Source organism: Pantherophis guttatus, chromosome 4 (genome assembly GCF_059756535.1).
Source record: "Pantherophis guttatus breed Tessera chromosome 4, ASM5975653v1, whole genome shotgun sequence".
Lineage (NCBI taxonomy): Eukaryota > Metazoa > Chordata > Lepidosauria > Squamata > Colubridae > Pantherophis > Pantherophis guttatus.
This window is the reverse complement of record NC_142066.1, coordinates 54383773-54398470: the sequence shown is the minus strand read 5'-3', so window position 1 is coordinate 54398470 and position 14698 is coordinate 54383773. Positions and strand designations below refer to the sequence as shown.

Genomic DNA, 14698 nt, shown 5'->3' with positions numbered 1-14698 from the left:
TAGACAATCAACAGTAATTAATTTATTCTCAATTTGGCTGATACTTTGAAACAGCATTTAAAAGTCAAGTTCCTTTTCTTTGCCACCTTAAGCAATTTTCATATATATGGCTGAGATTAAATATATAAGTAATTTTGTTTAGGTTCAAATATTATCTGTTCTTGTTTTTATCATCTTATATTTTCATTATAGTTTTGTTGTTAGGTGGCACATGTTGATTTTCTAATTTAATTTGAGAACTGATGTTCTTCTTTTTGCTCAGTTCTAAAAAGAAAGATGACACTGCTTCTATGATGACTACTCAATTCTATTTATAACCCTGGGTAATAAGTACGCAGATGTGCTTGTCAGTGAGACCTTGTCATAATAGTAGCTTTTGAAAATTGGAAGTATCAGCTGTTTTCATAAATGATTTGGGGTTGATGAGTTGGGCTACTGTGTAGAAAACTCCGGATTCCTTTCTTGCTTAGAAGAATGTCAAAGGAAACTTTTGTGTTCACCTCTTCCACTCTGCGCTCCTTGCGCTTGCAACGAGAAAAGCTGGAATGGGAAGAACGGCAGAGGGCTGCATCTCGCCAGTGGGCCAGCCAGAAGTATCATCCAACTGCCAGGAGCCTCCTTTCTCTACCCAAGCCCACCAGACATCTTGAATATTGTCGGGATCCTGCTCTTCACAATGCCCTTTACACAGGAGACTTTCCAAGGATCCAAAGCATTTTTAAAGATAAAATCACTTCCAACTTGATTGTGGAGACCCAGGTGGAAGAGCTAGAGTGGTCAGCTGATCAGGGTAAGATGGGTAATCTCGTGCAGAAAGAAAACAAGTAATGTTGGTCATTTTTCTTCAAGTTTTAGACAAACATTCACTGTTTGTATTGTGGAACAAAGGCTTGTAATATATGAACTTTAATTCCATAAGAAATGAAGTGGAAGGAATATATGTTAATTATTTTAGCTGGGGGGAAAAGGCAACTTTGAGTAGAGGCCCAGACAAGTTTATTTCCCAGAGAGCCTTTTACCATACTTTCCTACCTTATTTATGTTTTCAGTCATCCACTTCCATGTTTAAGCTTCCCATGTTTTTGGTCATTAATTTTTTTAACAAACTATTTTCTCTAAGGTAATAGGAAGGAAGGAATACCTGTACAATACTGTTATCTTTTCAATTAGTAGTATATAAGCTTTGCTTGAATTGTAAACATCTTTTAAACCTTGCAATAAAAATAGAGAAAAATAAATATATTCATAGCATCTATTTTAATTCTTATCTGAAAGTCTGATAAGAAAGTAAAACAGATGAAATTAGAATTGTATGTAAAGTGATATCATTTATAAACATTGCAACATACCATAGATATTCTAAGACTGAATTAATAGTAACAAGGTTTCCTAGAATTGACCACCCAGAGTCACTGGGAAGTGGGCAGAATAAAAATTTAATATGTTGCTGTAAGTTGTTATTCTTCTTTAGGTTTAGATTTCTCTAACATGTTCTTTTATAACAATAGTTTTCAATGTCGTTTTGGCTTTAGAGTCTTTAGTTTCTATTTCTGAGGTAAGATCTAAGTTTATCCCTAACTCTGTATCTGTTTTGATTATATATTTGAAGCTATTTCACTAATGACTGTCATTAAAACTATAATCAGGAATTGGGTGAAAAGCAAAATATTTTAAATATAACATTTCTTTTTTTTCTTCTCCCCACCCAGCCATATATCATCCTCTTTTTAAAAAAAATTGTGTAAGGAAATGTACCATTAAAGCAGAAGACTATAGAAGGCTGTAGTTAGTTGTTTTTATGTTTTGCATCTTTTAATCTTCCTCTGTATTTTCATTCTAGTGCTCAAGTTAAGCCTAAAACACCATAGTATTTTCTCAGACTGTATAATGAAATTGAGTCAGGCCAAACTTCTACCTAGACCAGCTTTTATATTTTTAGTATTTGAGGCACTAATATTTCTTAGAAATCCACAAGTTTGAGTTATTTGCATTAATGTGTAAGCTTCTGGGGGTGGTTTTGTGGTGTGAGGATTGTGAATACTGGTATTTAGTTTTATTATCATAACTATTAGCTTTATTGTTCCTTAATTTATATTCCATCTTTCTGAAAGTTCTTCGTGTATGTTCTAAAATAAGTGAATTCTGAATAAAGAACAACTTGTATGTAAAATAGTCTTCAGCTGATGTCCCTCAACAGAATTAGCTGAAATGAATGTACTACAGGGAAAAAATATCCTCAGTTTAGTGCCAACTATCGTAATTAGATAATTGAAGCTCTATATTCTGACAATATATTTTGCCATGTTTTGATACAGGAAGCTTTTGCCCAATCAATTATCTTTGTCTTTGTTGGTTTTACAGGGATGTGGGTGTTGACTGCTCAAAAGAAGCACACGTCTCCATTACGAATAACAGCTGCCAGGGGCTATCAAGAGTGTATGAAACATCTGCTCTTGAAAGGGGCAGATGTCAATGCAGTTATTGGTGGGAAAGCTGCTTTGCATGATAGCTGTGCCAACCACCATGAAGAATGTACTCGTCTGCTCCTACGTTATGGTGCTAATGCTAATATTCTTTCAGAAGAAGGGCTGGCCCCATTGCATTTGTGCACCACTCAGGAAACTTTGCCGTATGTCTGGGAAGTTGAAAGAATTGTGGGTGTAATGGCTTGAAGGAAGATTAAAGATAGGTTAATAGGAAAGTAGTGGCATATTTTATAAAATAGAAAAAAAGGTTCTTCAAGTAGAAGAATTATTCTTTGATGTTAAATTACTCTCTTGGGGTAAGACATGTAAGAAGCACATTAATTACTTTTTGAAGGCAGACCATTCCTATGAAAATCTGTGTCTTCAATGTGATAGAAGGGCATATAGAAACCTTTTATATTTTATTACCTGAACTATACAACCCATGACCCATTGTTTCATAGATACTTCCTTATCTAAATCAAGAAACAGAATAACTGCAGGTGGGTAGAAAAGCAATGGGAGTGGACCAACTTCCTTTTTAAAAAAACAATTTTATTAAAAGTTTTGAATAACTAGAATAGAAAAAAAGAGGAAAAATGCAAGAAAAAAGATAAAAAAATCCTTCTCATAAGAAAGGGACTTCCCACCATCATTATGGCAAGTATAAACAATTCCATGATCTCTTCACCACCTCTTATCTAACAAATATAGACTCTTCATCCCCTAATCCATTTCTTAACAATTGGCAAATCAAATAAGTAATGTCTTCTTCAATCCAATTATCAGCAAAACATCTGAAAAGAGTTTTTAAGATTTTAACATTAAGTATATAAAACTCTACAGTTTACACCTTAGCTCTCAATTGTAACAAAATCCCACTTAAAAAGGCATAAAATGATCCCCATATCTTGTTCTAAAGAAAACAAAACCCAAGTTTAACATGAGAGAGAGATAATTTCTCCTTCTCAGAAGACAAGCTCCAAACACAATATTCCAAATAACAACCAATCTTGTTCCTGTTCACATATGCATTCCATATCTTTCCCTTTAAAGTATAGGTAATTCTCAATTTATCACCATTCATTTAGTGACACTTCAAAGTTACAATGGTATTGAAAAAGGGTGATTTATGACCATTTTTCATACTTAGATTTGTTACTATCCCTGTGGTTATATGATCAAAATTTGGGTGCTTGGGAAACTGGCTCATATGATAGTGTCCCAGAGTCATGTAATCACTTTTTATGACCTAAATAGCACTAAAGCAGCAACTTTGCCAAATTTCAATCCCACAAGAATTATGGGTCCTGGATTTTAACACATTCTGTAAATTAGGCCATTTTTTTTTTTTTCATATTTGTATACCGCCCTACTCCCGAAGGACTCAGGGCGGTGAACAGCCAAGATAAAATACAAAGACATACAAAAATTAAAAAACTATTAAAAACAGATTAAATAATTTAGGCTCAAAAAACAAATTTAAGACATCCAATTTATCTAAAAACATTTAAAACCCAATTTAAAAGGGAGAGTTAGGGCAAACCAGCCTGTTGGAATAAAAACGTTTTTAGGGCGCGGCGGAAGATGCGTAAGTCTTGGATCCTCCGTATCTCCAGGGGGAGCTCGTTCCAGATGGCAGGTGCCCCCACAGAGAAGGCTCTCCCTCTGGGGGTTGCCAGTCAACATTGTTTGGCCGACGGCACCCTGAGGAGCCCCCCTCTATGGGAGCGAATTGGTCGGTGAGAGGCTACTGGTGGCAGAAGGCGGTCTCGTAAGTACCCTGGTCCTGAGCCATGGAGCGCTCTAAAGGTGTAACCAAAACCTTGAAGCGCACCCGGAAGACCACTGGGAGCCAGTGCAGCTCGCGCAGGAGGGGGGTCACATGGGAGCACCACATCGCTCCCGTCAGCACCCGCGTGGCTGCATTCTGGACCAGTTGGAGCCTCCGGGTGCTCCTCAAGGGGAGCCCCATGTAGAGAGCATTGCAATAGTCCAGGCGTGAGGTGACAAGGGCGTGAGTGACCGTGCGTAACGAGTCCCGATCCAGAAAGGGACGCAACTGGCGAATCAGGCGAACCTGATAAAAAGTCCTGGCCACGGCCGCCACATGCTGTTCTAAAGACAACCGTGAATCCAGGAGGACACCCAGGGAGAAGGGCGGTATACAAATTCAAAATAAAATAAAATAAAATAAAGTTGCGAACCCCATCTGTGGGGGCCAACGACTCGCCCCCAATAGTCAGAGATGGCGCCAACTGACTGTATCGGGACGTTGGAAACCACAGCCACTCGGTCTTGGATGGGTTGAGCCTGAGTCTGTTCCTCCCCATCCAGATCCGTACGGCCTCCAGGCACCGGGACATCACTTCAAGGGCATCATTGGGATGGCCTGGGGTGGTGATGTACAGCTGAGTATCGTCAGCGTACTGATGGTACTTCACCCCAAAACCACGGATGATCTCACCCAGAGGCTTCACATAAATGTTGAACAGAAGGGGCGAGAGGACCGATCCTTGCGGCACCCCACATACAAGGGGCCTCGGGGTCGACCTCTGCCCCCCTGTCAACACAGACTGCGACCGGTCGGAGAGAAAGGAGAACCACCGTAAAACAGTGCCCCCCACCCCCAACCCTTCCAACCGGTGCAGCATGATACCATGGTCGATGGTATCAAAAGCCGCTGAGAGGTCTAATAGGACCAGGACAGAGGAGCAACCCCTGTCCCGAGCCCTCCAGAGATCATCAACCAATGCGACCAATGCCGTCTCTGTGCTATACCTGGGCCTGAAGCCCGACTGGAACGGATCTAGATAAGTCGATTCATCCAGGTACTGAGGCAGCTGTCGTGCAACCACACTCTCAACAACCTTCGCAACAAAGCGAAGGTTGGAGACAGGATGATAATTTGCTAACACAGACGGGTCCAGGGAGGGCTTCTTGAGGAGGGGCCTCACCACCGCTTCTTTCAGGGTGGCGGGAAAGACACCCTCACTCAAAGAAGCCTCATTTGAGGTATGTTGACTTAGAAATTGTTGCCATATGACACACCGTTTCACCAAATTTAAGGTTACAAACAATCAGGCAGATATCAGTTTTAGTAGTATATAGATATGAGTTAATGCAGAAGTGTTTGTTTTACATTTTCTGTTAAATAGCTTCTGCCTTCAGCCCTATCCAATTGTCCATGAATGACATTCTTTTTTAAACTGCAGTGAAGTGCACTTTGTAATTAAGGGACTAGTTTGCCCACTTTGATTATTAATGTGAATGCTTTCAGTTTGAATGCTTAATTCAGAATTAAATTTTAATAAACTTTGACTTATTTGTTTACATGGTTTACCTCATAAAAGAAATAATTGAAAGCTGTGTTTAACAGATCTGCAAAGAGAGTAACTGGATATAGTGGAATGAAACCATATGTAATTACAAGTAGTGCAAGAGTGCTTAACATGGGGGCATTTAGCTTTGTGCACCACATCTATTTCTGTAATATTTTAAAATATATTTAAAAGCTAACAGAATGTAAGATTAAATAGCAATGGATTGTAGGGCAATTGCAAAATTCCTTAATGCAACTCTGTGCCTTTCAGATGTGCTCAGCTACTACTGGAATATGGAGCTCTAGTAAACCAGAAATCAAGAGATGGTCATGCTTCCCCATTGCATGTGGCTAGCAGGCATGGTTTAGAGGATCATGTCAAACTCTATCTTTGCTATGGAGCAAATATTGCTCATAGAAATCAGGAAGGAGAGACGGCTCTCAACACTGCTTGTGCCAATGCAGATAGACCTGAGAAGGCTGGCCGTTACTACCAAGTGGTAAAGCAACTTCTCGATGGTGGGGCCAATGTCCAGATCGCTGGCCGAAAGAACCATACTCCATTGCACAATGCCTGCAGCAATTGTCACATTGGTATTGTGGAGCTCCTGCTACAGCATGGGGCAGAAGTCAATATTAGTAATTGTGCTGGCAATACTCCTATGGACTGTGCTTTGCAAGCAGTGGAAGATTACTTGGAGGAAGAGCGTGAAAAAGTTATAATCATATTGCTCAACCATGGTGCTGCCTCTATTAATCCTAAGGTAAGAATGGTGCCTTCAATTCTAGTGATTTCTTGATGCGATGGGTGATCATTTCTTGAAACTGTTGACTAATTTTTGGATTGGATAATATTATATGACAATAATATATGTAAGGAATAATGTTTGTAAGTTTTTAAAATGTATGGCCAACTCGGGACAGTTTCCTTCCTGTACAAGGACAAGAGATTTGGGGTTTCAATTTCACATATAGAAGGTAGAGGATGCCGAACAGGCTCTATCCTATTAGACATCTAAGAGGAATGTATAGCACTACCTAAAGCTTTTACAATGAGAGGTACTTGTTTCACTCTATGTAAATGGTAGAGCCAATCCTGTAGCCATTTTTTCTCTTCAAAGTCCACACCAGCCTTAAAAATAGAAACCATCTCCTGAATGAAAACTGACACAATACTGTTTTTGATATTTCTCTCAGATTGTGCTTCCTATAGGTGCTGTGAGAATATCAGGATTTGGGTTGAAAACATTCCTTTTCCCTTCTAAAATATTCATGCTTTTTATAGTCTTTTGCTGTTTCTCTTAATGCTTCTGCATTTAGATGCTAAAATTTTGTGCCTCATCACCTCGATCTATGGAAATAATTCTGAATTCTTATGACCGAGTAGTGTCCTGTGATTCATGGGTGGGATCTGTATCCACTGAAATGTGGCAAGTAAGTAACAGTATTTTCTTCCAAGTTTTTTATTTTTTATTTTTTACAAACATATCAATGTGTGAACAGTGTGACACCTGAGTGTCATACATTCTGATACAAATAAAATAGTATTAATCATATTTGTTTCATTTAACAAGCTTATATAATTCTAATAATAATATACATATTTTTATTAAATTATAATCTTTATTTTGTTATTCAATATTTCAATGTGTCATTTTTATGCCACCCTATTCTAAGTGTCATATCTATTAATACAAATAGAATATTAATAATCATATTTATTACATTTAGCAAGCTTATATAATTCTAATAATAATACATTTGTTAAATTAAAATCTTCCATTATTTGCTTGTTCAACGTATAACTTCATTATTTAGTTTTTCAATATTTCAAATGTTATTTTTATGTCAATCACCATATTCTGCATGTCATACATTTTAATACAAATAATCAGTTCAATATATTATTTTTATGCCAGTCGCCATATTATTTAAGTATACTTAATAATACTGTCATTCAAATTCTAATTTCCCCTCTTATTACTTCTCCTTATTATATAAGAATGTGTATTCTATTAATCCCCCTCTCTCTAGTTTCCGTCCCTATTCTAACTTTGATTATGCCACTACTGCAGTGGTGGGCAACTGTAGCTCTTTTACAACCTGTGGACTTCAGCTTCCAGAATTCCTGAGACAGCCAAGCTGGCTAAGGAATTCTGGGAGTTAAGTCCACAGGTCATAAAGGGGCCATATTTGCCCACCCCTGCACTACTGTATTTAAACATATTCCCTTTCTAACCATCATCTCTTACCCGCTTTATTTATTTTATTTATTTATTTTATTAAATTTGTATACCACCCTTCTCCTACTGGACTCAGGGCAGTGCACAGCCAAAATAAAAACATCCCAATACAAAATTTAAAATTTGTTAAAAGAATTACATAACTTTGGCCTAAATTTAAAATCCCGACTAAAACCCATAGACAATTAAAAATCTAACATCTCAAAAAGGGGGAGGGGGGTTTACGCCAGCCCTGCTTGGTGAAAAAGAAAAGTTTTTAGGGCACGGCGAAAAGCCCGGAGATCTGGTATCATACGTGTCTCCAGGGGCAGGTCGTTCCAGAGGGCAGGTGCTGCCACAGAGAAGGCCCTCCCCCTGGGGGTCGCCAGCCGACACTGCCTGGCTGACGGCACCCTGAGGAGTCCCTCTCTGTGGGAGCGTAGTGGCCGGTGGGAAGCTATCGGCGGCAGAAGGCGGTCCCGCAAATACCCAGGTCCAATGCCATGGAGTGCTTTAAAGGTGGTAACCAATACCTTGAAGCACATCTGGAAGACCACCAGAAGCCAATGCAGCTCACACAGGAGAGGCATCACATGGGAGCGCCCCCTCGCTCCCACAATCTCCCGCGTGGCCACATTCTGCACCAGTTGGAGCCTCCGGGTGCTCCTCAAGGGGAGCCCCATGTAGAGAGCATTGCAGTAGTCCAGGTGCGAAGTGACGAGTGCCTGAGTGACTGTGCGTAAGGAGTCCCGATACAGAAAGGGACGCAACTGGCGAATCAGGCGAACCTGATGAAAAGCCCCCCTGGCCACGGCCGTCACATGCTCTTCTAAAGACAGCCGTGCATCCAGGAGGACGCCCAAGTTGCGAGCCCTCTCCATGGGGGCCAATGTCTCACCCCCAATAGCCAGCGATGGCACCAGCTGGCTATATCGGGACGCCGGAAGCCACAGCCACTCGGTCTTGGAAGGGTTGAGTCAAAGCCTGTTACTCCCCATCCAGATCCGCACGGCCTCCAGGCACCGGGACATCACTTCAAGGGCATCGTTGGGATGGCCTGGGGTGGTGATGTACAGCTGAGTATCGTCAGCGTACTGATGGAACTGCACCCCAAAGCCACGGATGATCTCGCCCAGCGGCTTCACATAAATGTTGAACAGAAGGGGCGAGAGGACCGACCCTTGCGGCACCCCACAAATAAGGCGCCTCGGGGTCGACCTCTACCCCCCTGCCAATACCGACTGCGTCCGGTCGGAGAGATAGGAGGAGAACCACCGCAGAACGGTGCCCCCCACTCCCAACCCCTCCAACCGGCGCAGCATGATACCATGGTCGATGGTATCAAAAGCCGCTGAGAGATCTAACAGGACCAGGATAGAGGAACAACCCCTATCCTGAGCCCTCCAGAGATCATCCACCAACGCGACCAATGCCGTTTCCATGCTGTGCCCAGGCCTGAAGCCAGACTGGAGCGGATCCAGATAAACAGCTTCATCCAGGTACCCAGGAAGCTGTTGCGCCACCACACTCTCAACAACCTTCGCCACAAAGGGAAGTTTGGGGACCGGATGGTAGTTAGCCAAAACAGCCGGATCCAGAGCGGGCTTCTTGAGGAGGGGCCTCACCACCGCCTCTTTCAAGGTGGGTAGCAAGACACCCTCACCCAAGGAAGCGTTGATAATCCCCTGGAGCCAGCCTCGCGTAACCTCCCGGGAGGCCAGCACCAACCAGGAGGGACACGGGTCCAATAAACATGTGGTCGTGTTCAGCCGCCCCAGTATCCTGTCTACGTCCTCGGGAGCAACAGGGTCGAACTCCTCCCAAATGACATTCTCAAGACCGGCCTCCATCATCCCGTCTGTACCTACCCAGTCAGAGACCAGGCCTTCCCGAATCTGAGTGATTTTATCATGCAGATACTGAACAAAGTCCTTTAAAGCTTTAATTGTTCATTTCTTAGTTTGCCTCCCATATTCCTCTCTTGGTTCTTTATTTCTGTCTGCTTCCACATCTTGGCAACTCATTTTAAACATTTCTCCCTTCTCTGCCCTTCTCCGTTGACTAGTTTCCAAAAATATCTACTCTTGCCCCTATCTCTCTCCCATAAGAATCTTCCTGATTTTCTGGTTCCTTTTTTAATTCCCTTGGAATATTCTCCTCTTGGTTTATGTCATCAATCCTTATTATTTTTGTTATTATCTCCTCATTGTCATCTTGTTTCATTTGTTTTGTGTGTTCAATTTTTTAATCTACTCTTTCAGTTATCTCCTCCTCTTCCTGGGCGTCTTGATCACTCATTGTCCTTTATGTTATATTTCCCGGCATTCCATCCATGCTCTCTATTGGTTCATAATTTCCTTAAAATGTCTTATCAGTGCCTCCCTTGTACTTTGAATTGCTGATGCCATCTCTTCCCAAATTCCACTCCTTTCTCCTTGATGAAGCATCTCGTTAGATTTTATTGTGTCCCTCTTTTATCCAATAATCCAAAGACCATATATTCAAACCTATAGTCACTTCTCAAAAAATTCAATATTCTTAGTTCTTTGTATCCCAAAGTTGATCAACCTGTTCCTCTGGATAGTCCCATAAGTTTTCCAGAATCTCCTTAGGTCCCTCTATAAATTCAGTTTCGTATTGTAATCTTCAGGGGTCATTTTAATGATAATATCTTTCTTGTTACCACACTTAAATCCCCAGTAATCAAATATTTCCAAGATTTTGGGAGTGTGTTGTTCTTCCTTTCATCAGAGGGTGGCACTCTTAGATTGGATTTCAATATTAACCAGTTTTTCTATAATTTTACAATATAAAAATAGTGTTGTTTTTTAAGTAGATAATTCCAGCATTTCAAAATGCCTATCCAGACCAGTGGCTATCCAATTTAAAAGTCCAATTTTCTGTATTTTAACTATTTTTCTGCCTGTTCCCCTTTAATTCTTATTACTTCAATTTCAATCTTAAAGTTTTCTCAAAGTGCTAAGTCGCTGCTACTTTTAAAAATAGTTGTGAGTCTCTCTTTTCCTGGATATTCTTTTGGGGTTAAAATTTGAATAAAAAGAATTCTTCTCACCCAGTTCACACACTGTTCACCAAAGTCCGCTCCTGCGCTGTGCTTAGATGGTTATCAGGTGTCCCAGTTTTGTGGCAGCCATCTTAGACTGCCTCTTCTCCTCGTCATGGCATAGAGGGAAAAAAGCCCCAGGGTTCCACAGGAGAGTTGCAATCTCTCCTGCGACCTCTCAGAGCGCCCATTACCTTCGCCACCCCTATAGAGCAGCTTTGGCTCCTTTCAGAGCCCACAAACAGGGACAAGCCAGCACAGGAACGGAGAGCTCCTGGTAATGCTGCGAAGCTCCTCCCCTTCCAGTAACAGTATTTTTTTTTTTTGTTCACCATTACTTATATGTCATAGTCTTCTACCATAATGTTGCCCTTTGGCTTTTTCTTGCTGAGTGAGATCTGGACTTGTACAACAGTGTATGGAGCAAGATGGGGAAATGCTAGCTGAGAAATTTGACAGTTTTTTGGGTATCTTTTTCCTTTTTTTCTAAAAGAGAAGTAAATAGTCATATATTCAGTCTGACTTCAAGTCATAGCTTTGATTCAAGTAATCATATCTTTACAAGAATTAGTTTTTACAATTGGAGAGTATATACTAGAATTGCTTCCCAGAAAGCCTTTGAAGTAACCATACCCTGCCCACATTTTTATTACCATCTGACCACTCACTCAGTAAACGAGTTCTCACTAAGTAAGGGCTCTTTCTCCTATCTCTCAAGGCCATTTTCTATGCCCTCTACAATCTCCCTGTTCCCATTAAAACCCCAAAATTACTTGTTTAATTTGGGCTCCCATCACATTGTTTGAAAGTCAACTGTATGCTCTCATAACATTATTTCTCCTGTAATGATCAAATTATATTCTTATATTGTGTATCATTGAACATAGCTTGATCATGTAGTGTAAACGAAGAATCACATAATGGTATGTTCTGGTTAACTCTGGAGAAATATTGCAGGGTGGGAGAGAGATTTCTATGTAGTAAAAAAAAGTATTGGTAAGTCTAGAACTTTTCATTGATGAGAGTACTCTGAGTACAGGGATTCTCAATTTAAAATAAACAGAATTCTGGAAAAATCAAAAGTTAAAACACCCTTTTAAATTACTCAAGTCTAGTTGATCCTAATAAAGGTATTGTCCAGCCATGGATTTGGGATTTATTTTTAAAATTGAATGTCATGGCTTTTACTGTTTTTTTTTAAATAAATAAAGTCATACTCCATCATTAGATTGTTTCCCATAACATGGTTCTAAGTAAGGTCTTTGACAACTAGTTCTATGTGTGGGGATTTAATTTCACAAATTATATATACTCTTGAAATATAAAGTAGAATGTCTAAAAGGATCTAAGTTTAGCTGGCTGGTTGAACTGTGATATCAGAACATTAACAGATATTATATCATGAACTGCTTTACCAATAAAATAGAGAAATCTGGAAGTTATGTCAAAACTGAACAATAAATGTTAGAAAAATAGTAGTGGATCAAAGTGCACAGCTTTTGAGATAGATATTTAACAATCTTGACTGTCTTGATACAAACAGTGTAATAGATACAGCTTAGAACATGGAGAGTGGTTTAGAATCTGGAAACTCTATGTCCATTATGGCGAACCTATGGCACACGTGCTGGAAGTGGCATGCAGAGCCACCATCTCTCTGGGCATGTGAGCCATCACCCGTTGCTCCTCTGGATTCCGGCAGGCCAGGCAGCTGGTCTTCACATGCTGGGGAGTGCCGGAAACTGGAAGAGCAGCCACCCGGAGGGCATGCATGCACCAGGTGGCTGTTCTTCCAGTTTCCAGCGTGTGCATGCGCACCGGCCAGCTGGCCTTCCGGTGCTCATGTGCACGCTGGAAACTGGAAGATCTCCTTCCCAGTATGTGCGTGTGCGCTGGACGGCTGCACTTCTGGTTTCTGGTGTGCACATGCGCAGTGGCAGCTGGTCTTCACATACTCATGCGCACCAGAAACTGGCAGACCAGCTGGTCAGTGCACATGCGCATGCCGGAAACCAGAAGAGCAGGTGCACGCATTCGCACCTGGCGGCTACTCTTCTGGTTTTTGGCATGCGTGCTTGTACACATTCTCGTTTCAGCACTAGGTGCCGAAAAGGTTTGCCAACACTGCTCTATGTAATACAGTACCACCATACATTTAGAAACATATAATCATGTGTGTCCCTAAAATACTTGAACCAGAGAACTTTGAACATTGTTCCATGGGGTGTGTAGTCTGTTGCAGAATATGAGATTTTTTTCTTTGCAGGGAACTTTTATAATAATTTCTGTATAACATGTCTGCCTCTTGATGCTTTCCTATTGAAGTGCCATGTATGAACAAAACCCACATTTAACTTTATGTCTTTACAGGAGCATCAAATGTTCTATGATTCAGCTCTTTTCCTGGTGAATCAACCTCGCCCACTGCAACATTTAGCTCGTTGTGCTATTCGAAGGCATTTAGGGATCCGTTGCCATAATGGCATTTCTCAATTGAAACTGCCTTCTGCTTTGCATGAATATTTATTTCTCCCATTGAAGGGTTATCTCAAATAAGATGAGGGCAAAATAGAGAGCAATTAGTAATTTAATATGATTCTATCCTCCTGTAATGAAATACTAGTATTGCCACTAAAATTATGATTAAACTGCAAAAAGCAAACATTTTAGCTATGTTAATAACCGTAATTCTTGTACCTCCATGTCAACTATTGCTCTTGGATGATATGCAGTCATAGTAATTAGAGATAAATATGACTTAGATGTATCACTTTCAATGTAAAGCAGAACTCCTTCCAGAAGAAAAAGCAGAAAAATATGAAAAGAAATTTTGACTGTAATGCAAGAGTGAGTCCTGTTAAGAGACTGACACATGCATGTCCGATTGATTCAGGCTGGAAATTATTTTCTTGCATACTGAAGTTCCATCTGCACAATGAGAATATGTGCATATTATCGTATTTCTGGCATGAAGGATTCTCACCAATCAGCTAATTACTGTATTCTGTCCATCTAAATAAAGGGTGGGTATTCACATATATTAATATTGATCCTGATTTAGTTTGCTTGGCTTTGATTATAATCTTTATTTAAGAATGTAAATGATGAGGATAGACGCATAGAGAGATTAATATCACTGGGCATATTTTTCTATTTGGTTAAGGATCTGATAGTAATTATAGTGACAATTATTGGTGACCTGTAGATTAGATTTCCCGGGGATGAGGTGGGATGGAGAGGGATGGTCATCAGCTGATTTGGCAGCAACAAATTAAAACATTGGCAATAGTGAGAGTGGTCCTACCTGTAATTGCTATCTTGCAGGATCCAGTCGGTCGGTAACCAGGATCAGAGGTTTTGTCTTCCAGACTCATCTTCAGGGAACTTCTTTCTAGTCTAGAGAGATATTCCCTGAAGATGGAATCCAGCAGAAGTCTGAAAACTCAGAAGACAAAATCTCTGATCCTAGTGACCAACCCAGATTAGATCCTGCAACATTATCCTGGGACGGGTATATTCGCATTCATTCGTAATTGCTATCTTTATCAAGGTAAAGGCTGAAAATACTAAATAGGGGTCAATTCCCGGGAATGATGTCTGTATGCTGAGGACATGTTAAGAGAAT

The 14698-nt window shown here is 40.5% G+C and overlaps 1 protein-coding gene across 1 annotated transcript; it reads left to right on the top strand.

Annotated features, from left to right (window-relative positions):
- The first annotated feature begins 399 nt into the window (after positions 1-399).
- ASB16 (ankyrin repeat and SOCS box containing 16) lies at positions 400-13880 on the top strand. The gene is made up of 5 exons (XM_034415931.2): positions 400-790; positions 2362-2629; positions 6059-6551; positions 7108-7221; positions 13444-13880. Exons 1-5 carry the CDS (start codon positions 475-477, stop codon positions 13627-13629), a joined length of 1377 nt encoding a protein of 458 aa, XP_034271822.2. The 5' UTR covers positions 400-474; the 3' UTR covers positions 13630-13880.
- Positions 13881-14698: the final 818 nt, after the last annotated feature.

What these genes read in the sequence shown, in the direction of transcription:
- ASB16 (XM_034415931.2), top strand. Translation starts at nt 475, where the DNA reads ATGTCAAAGGAAACTTTTGTGTTCACCTCTTCCACTCTGCGCTCCTTG. An exon ending in ACCACTCAGGAAACTTTGCC is followed by an intron (nt 2,630 to 6,058) that starts GTATGTCTGGGA and finishes TGTGCCTTTCAG; the next exon opens with ATGTGCTCAGCTACTACTGG. An exon ending in TATCCACTGAAATGTGGCAA is followed by an intron (nt 7,222 to 13,443) that starts GTAAGTAACAGT and finishes ATGTCTTTACAG; the next exon opens with GAGCATCAAATGTTCTATGA.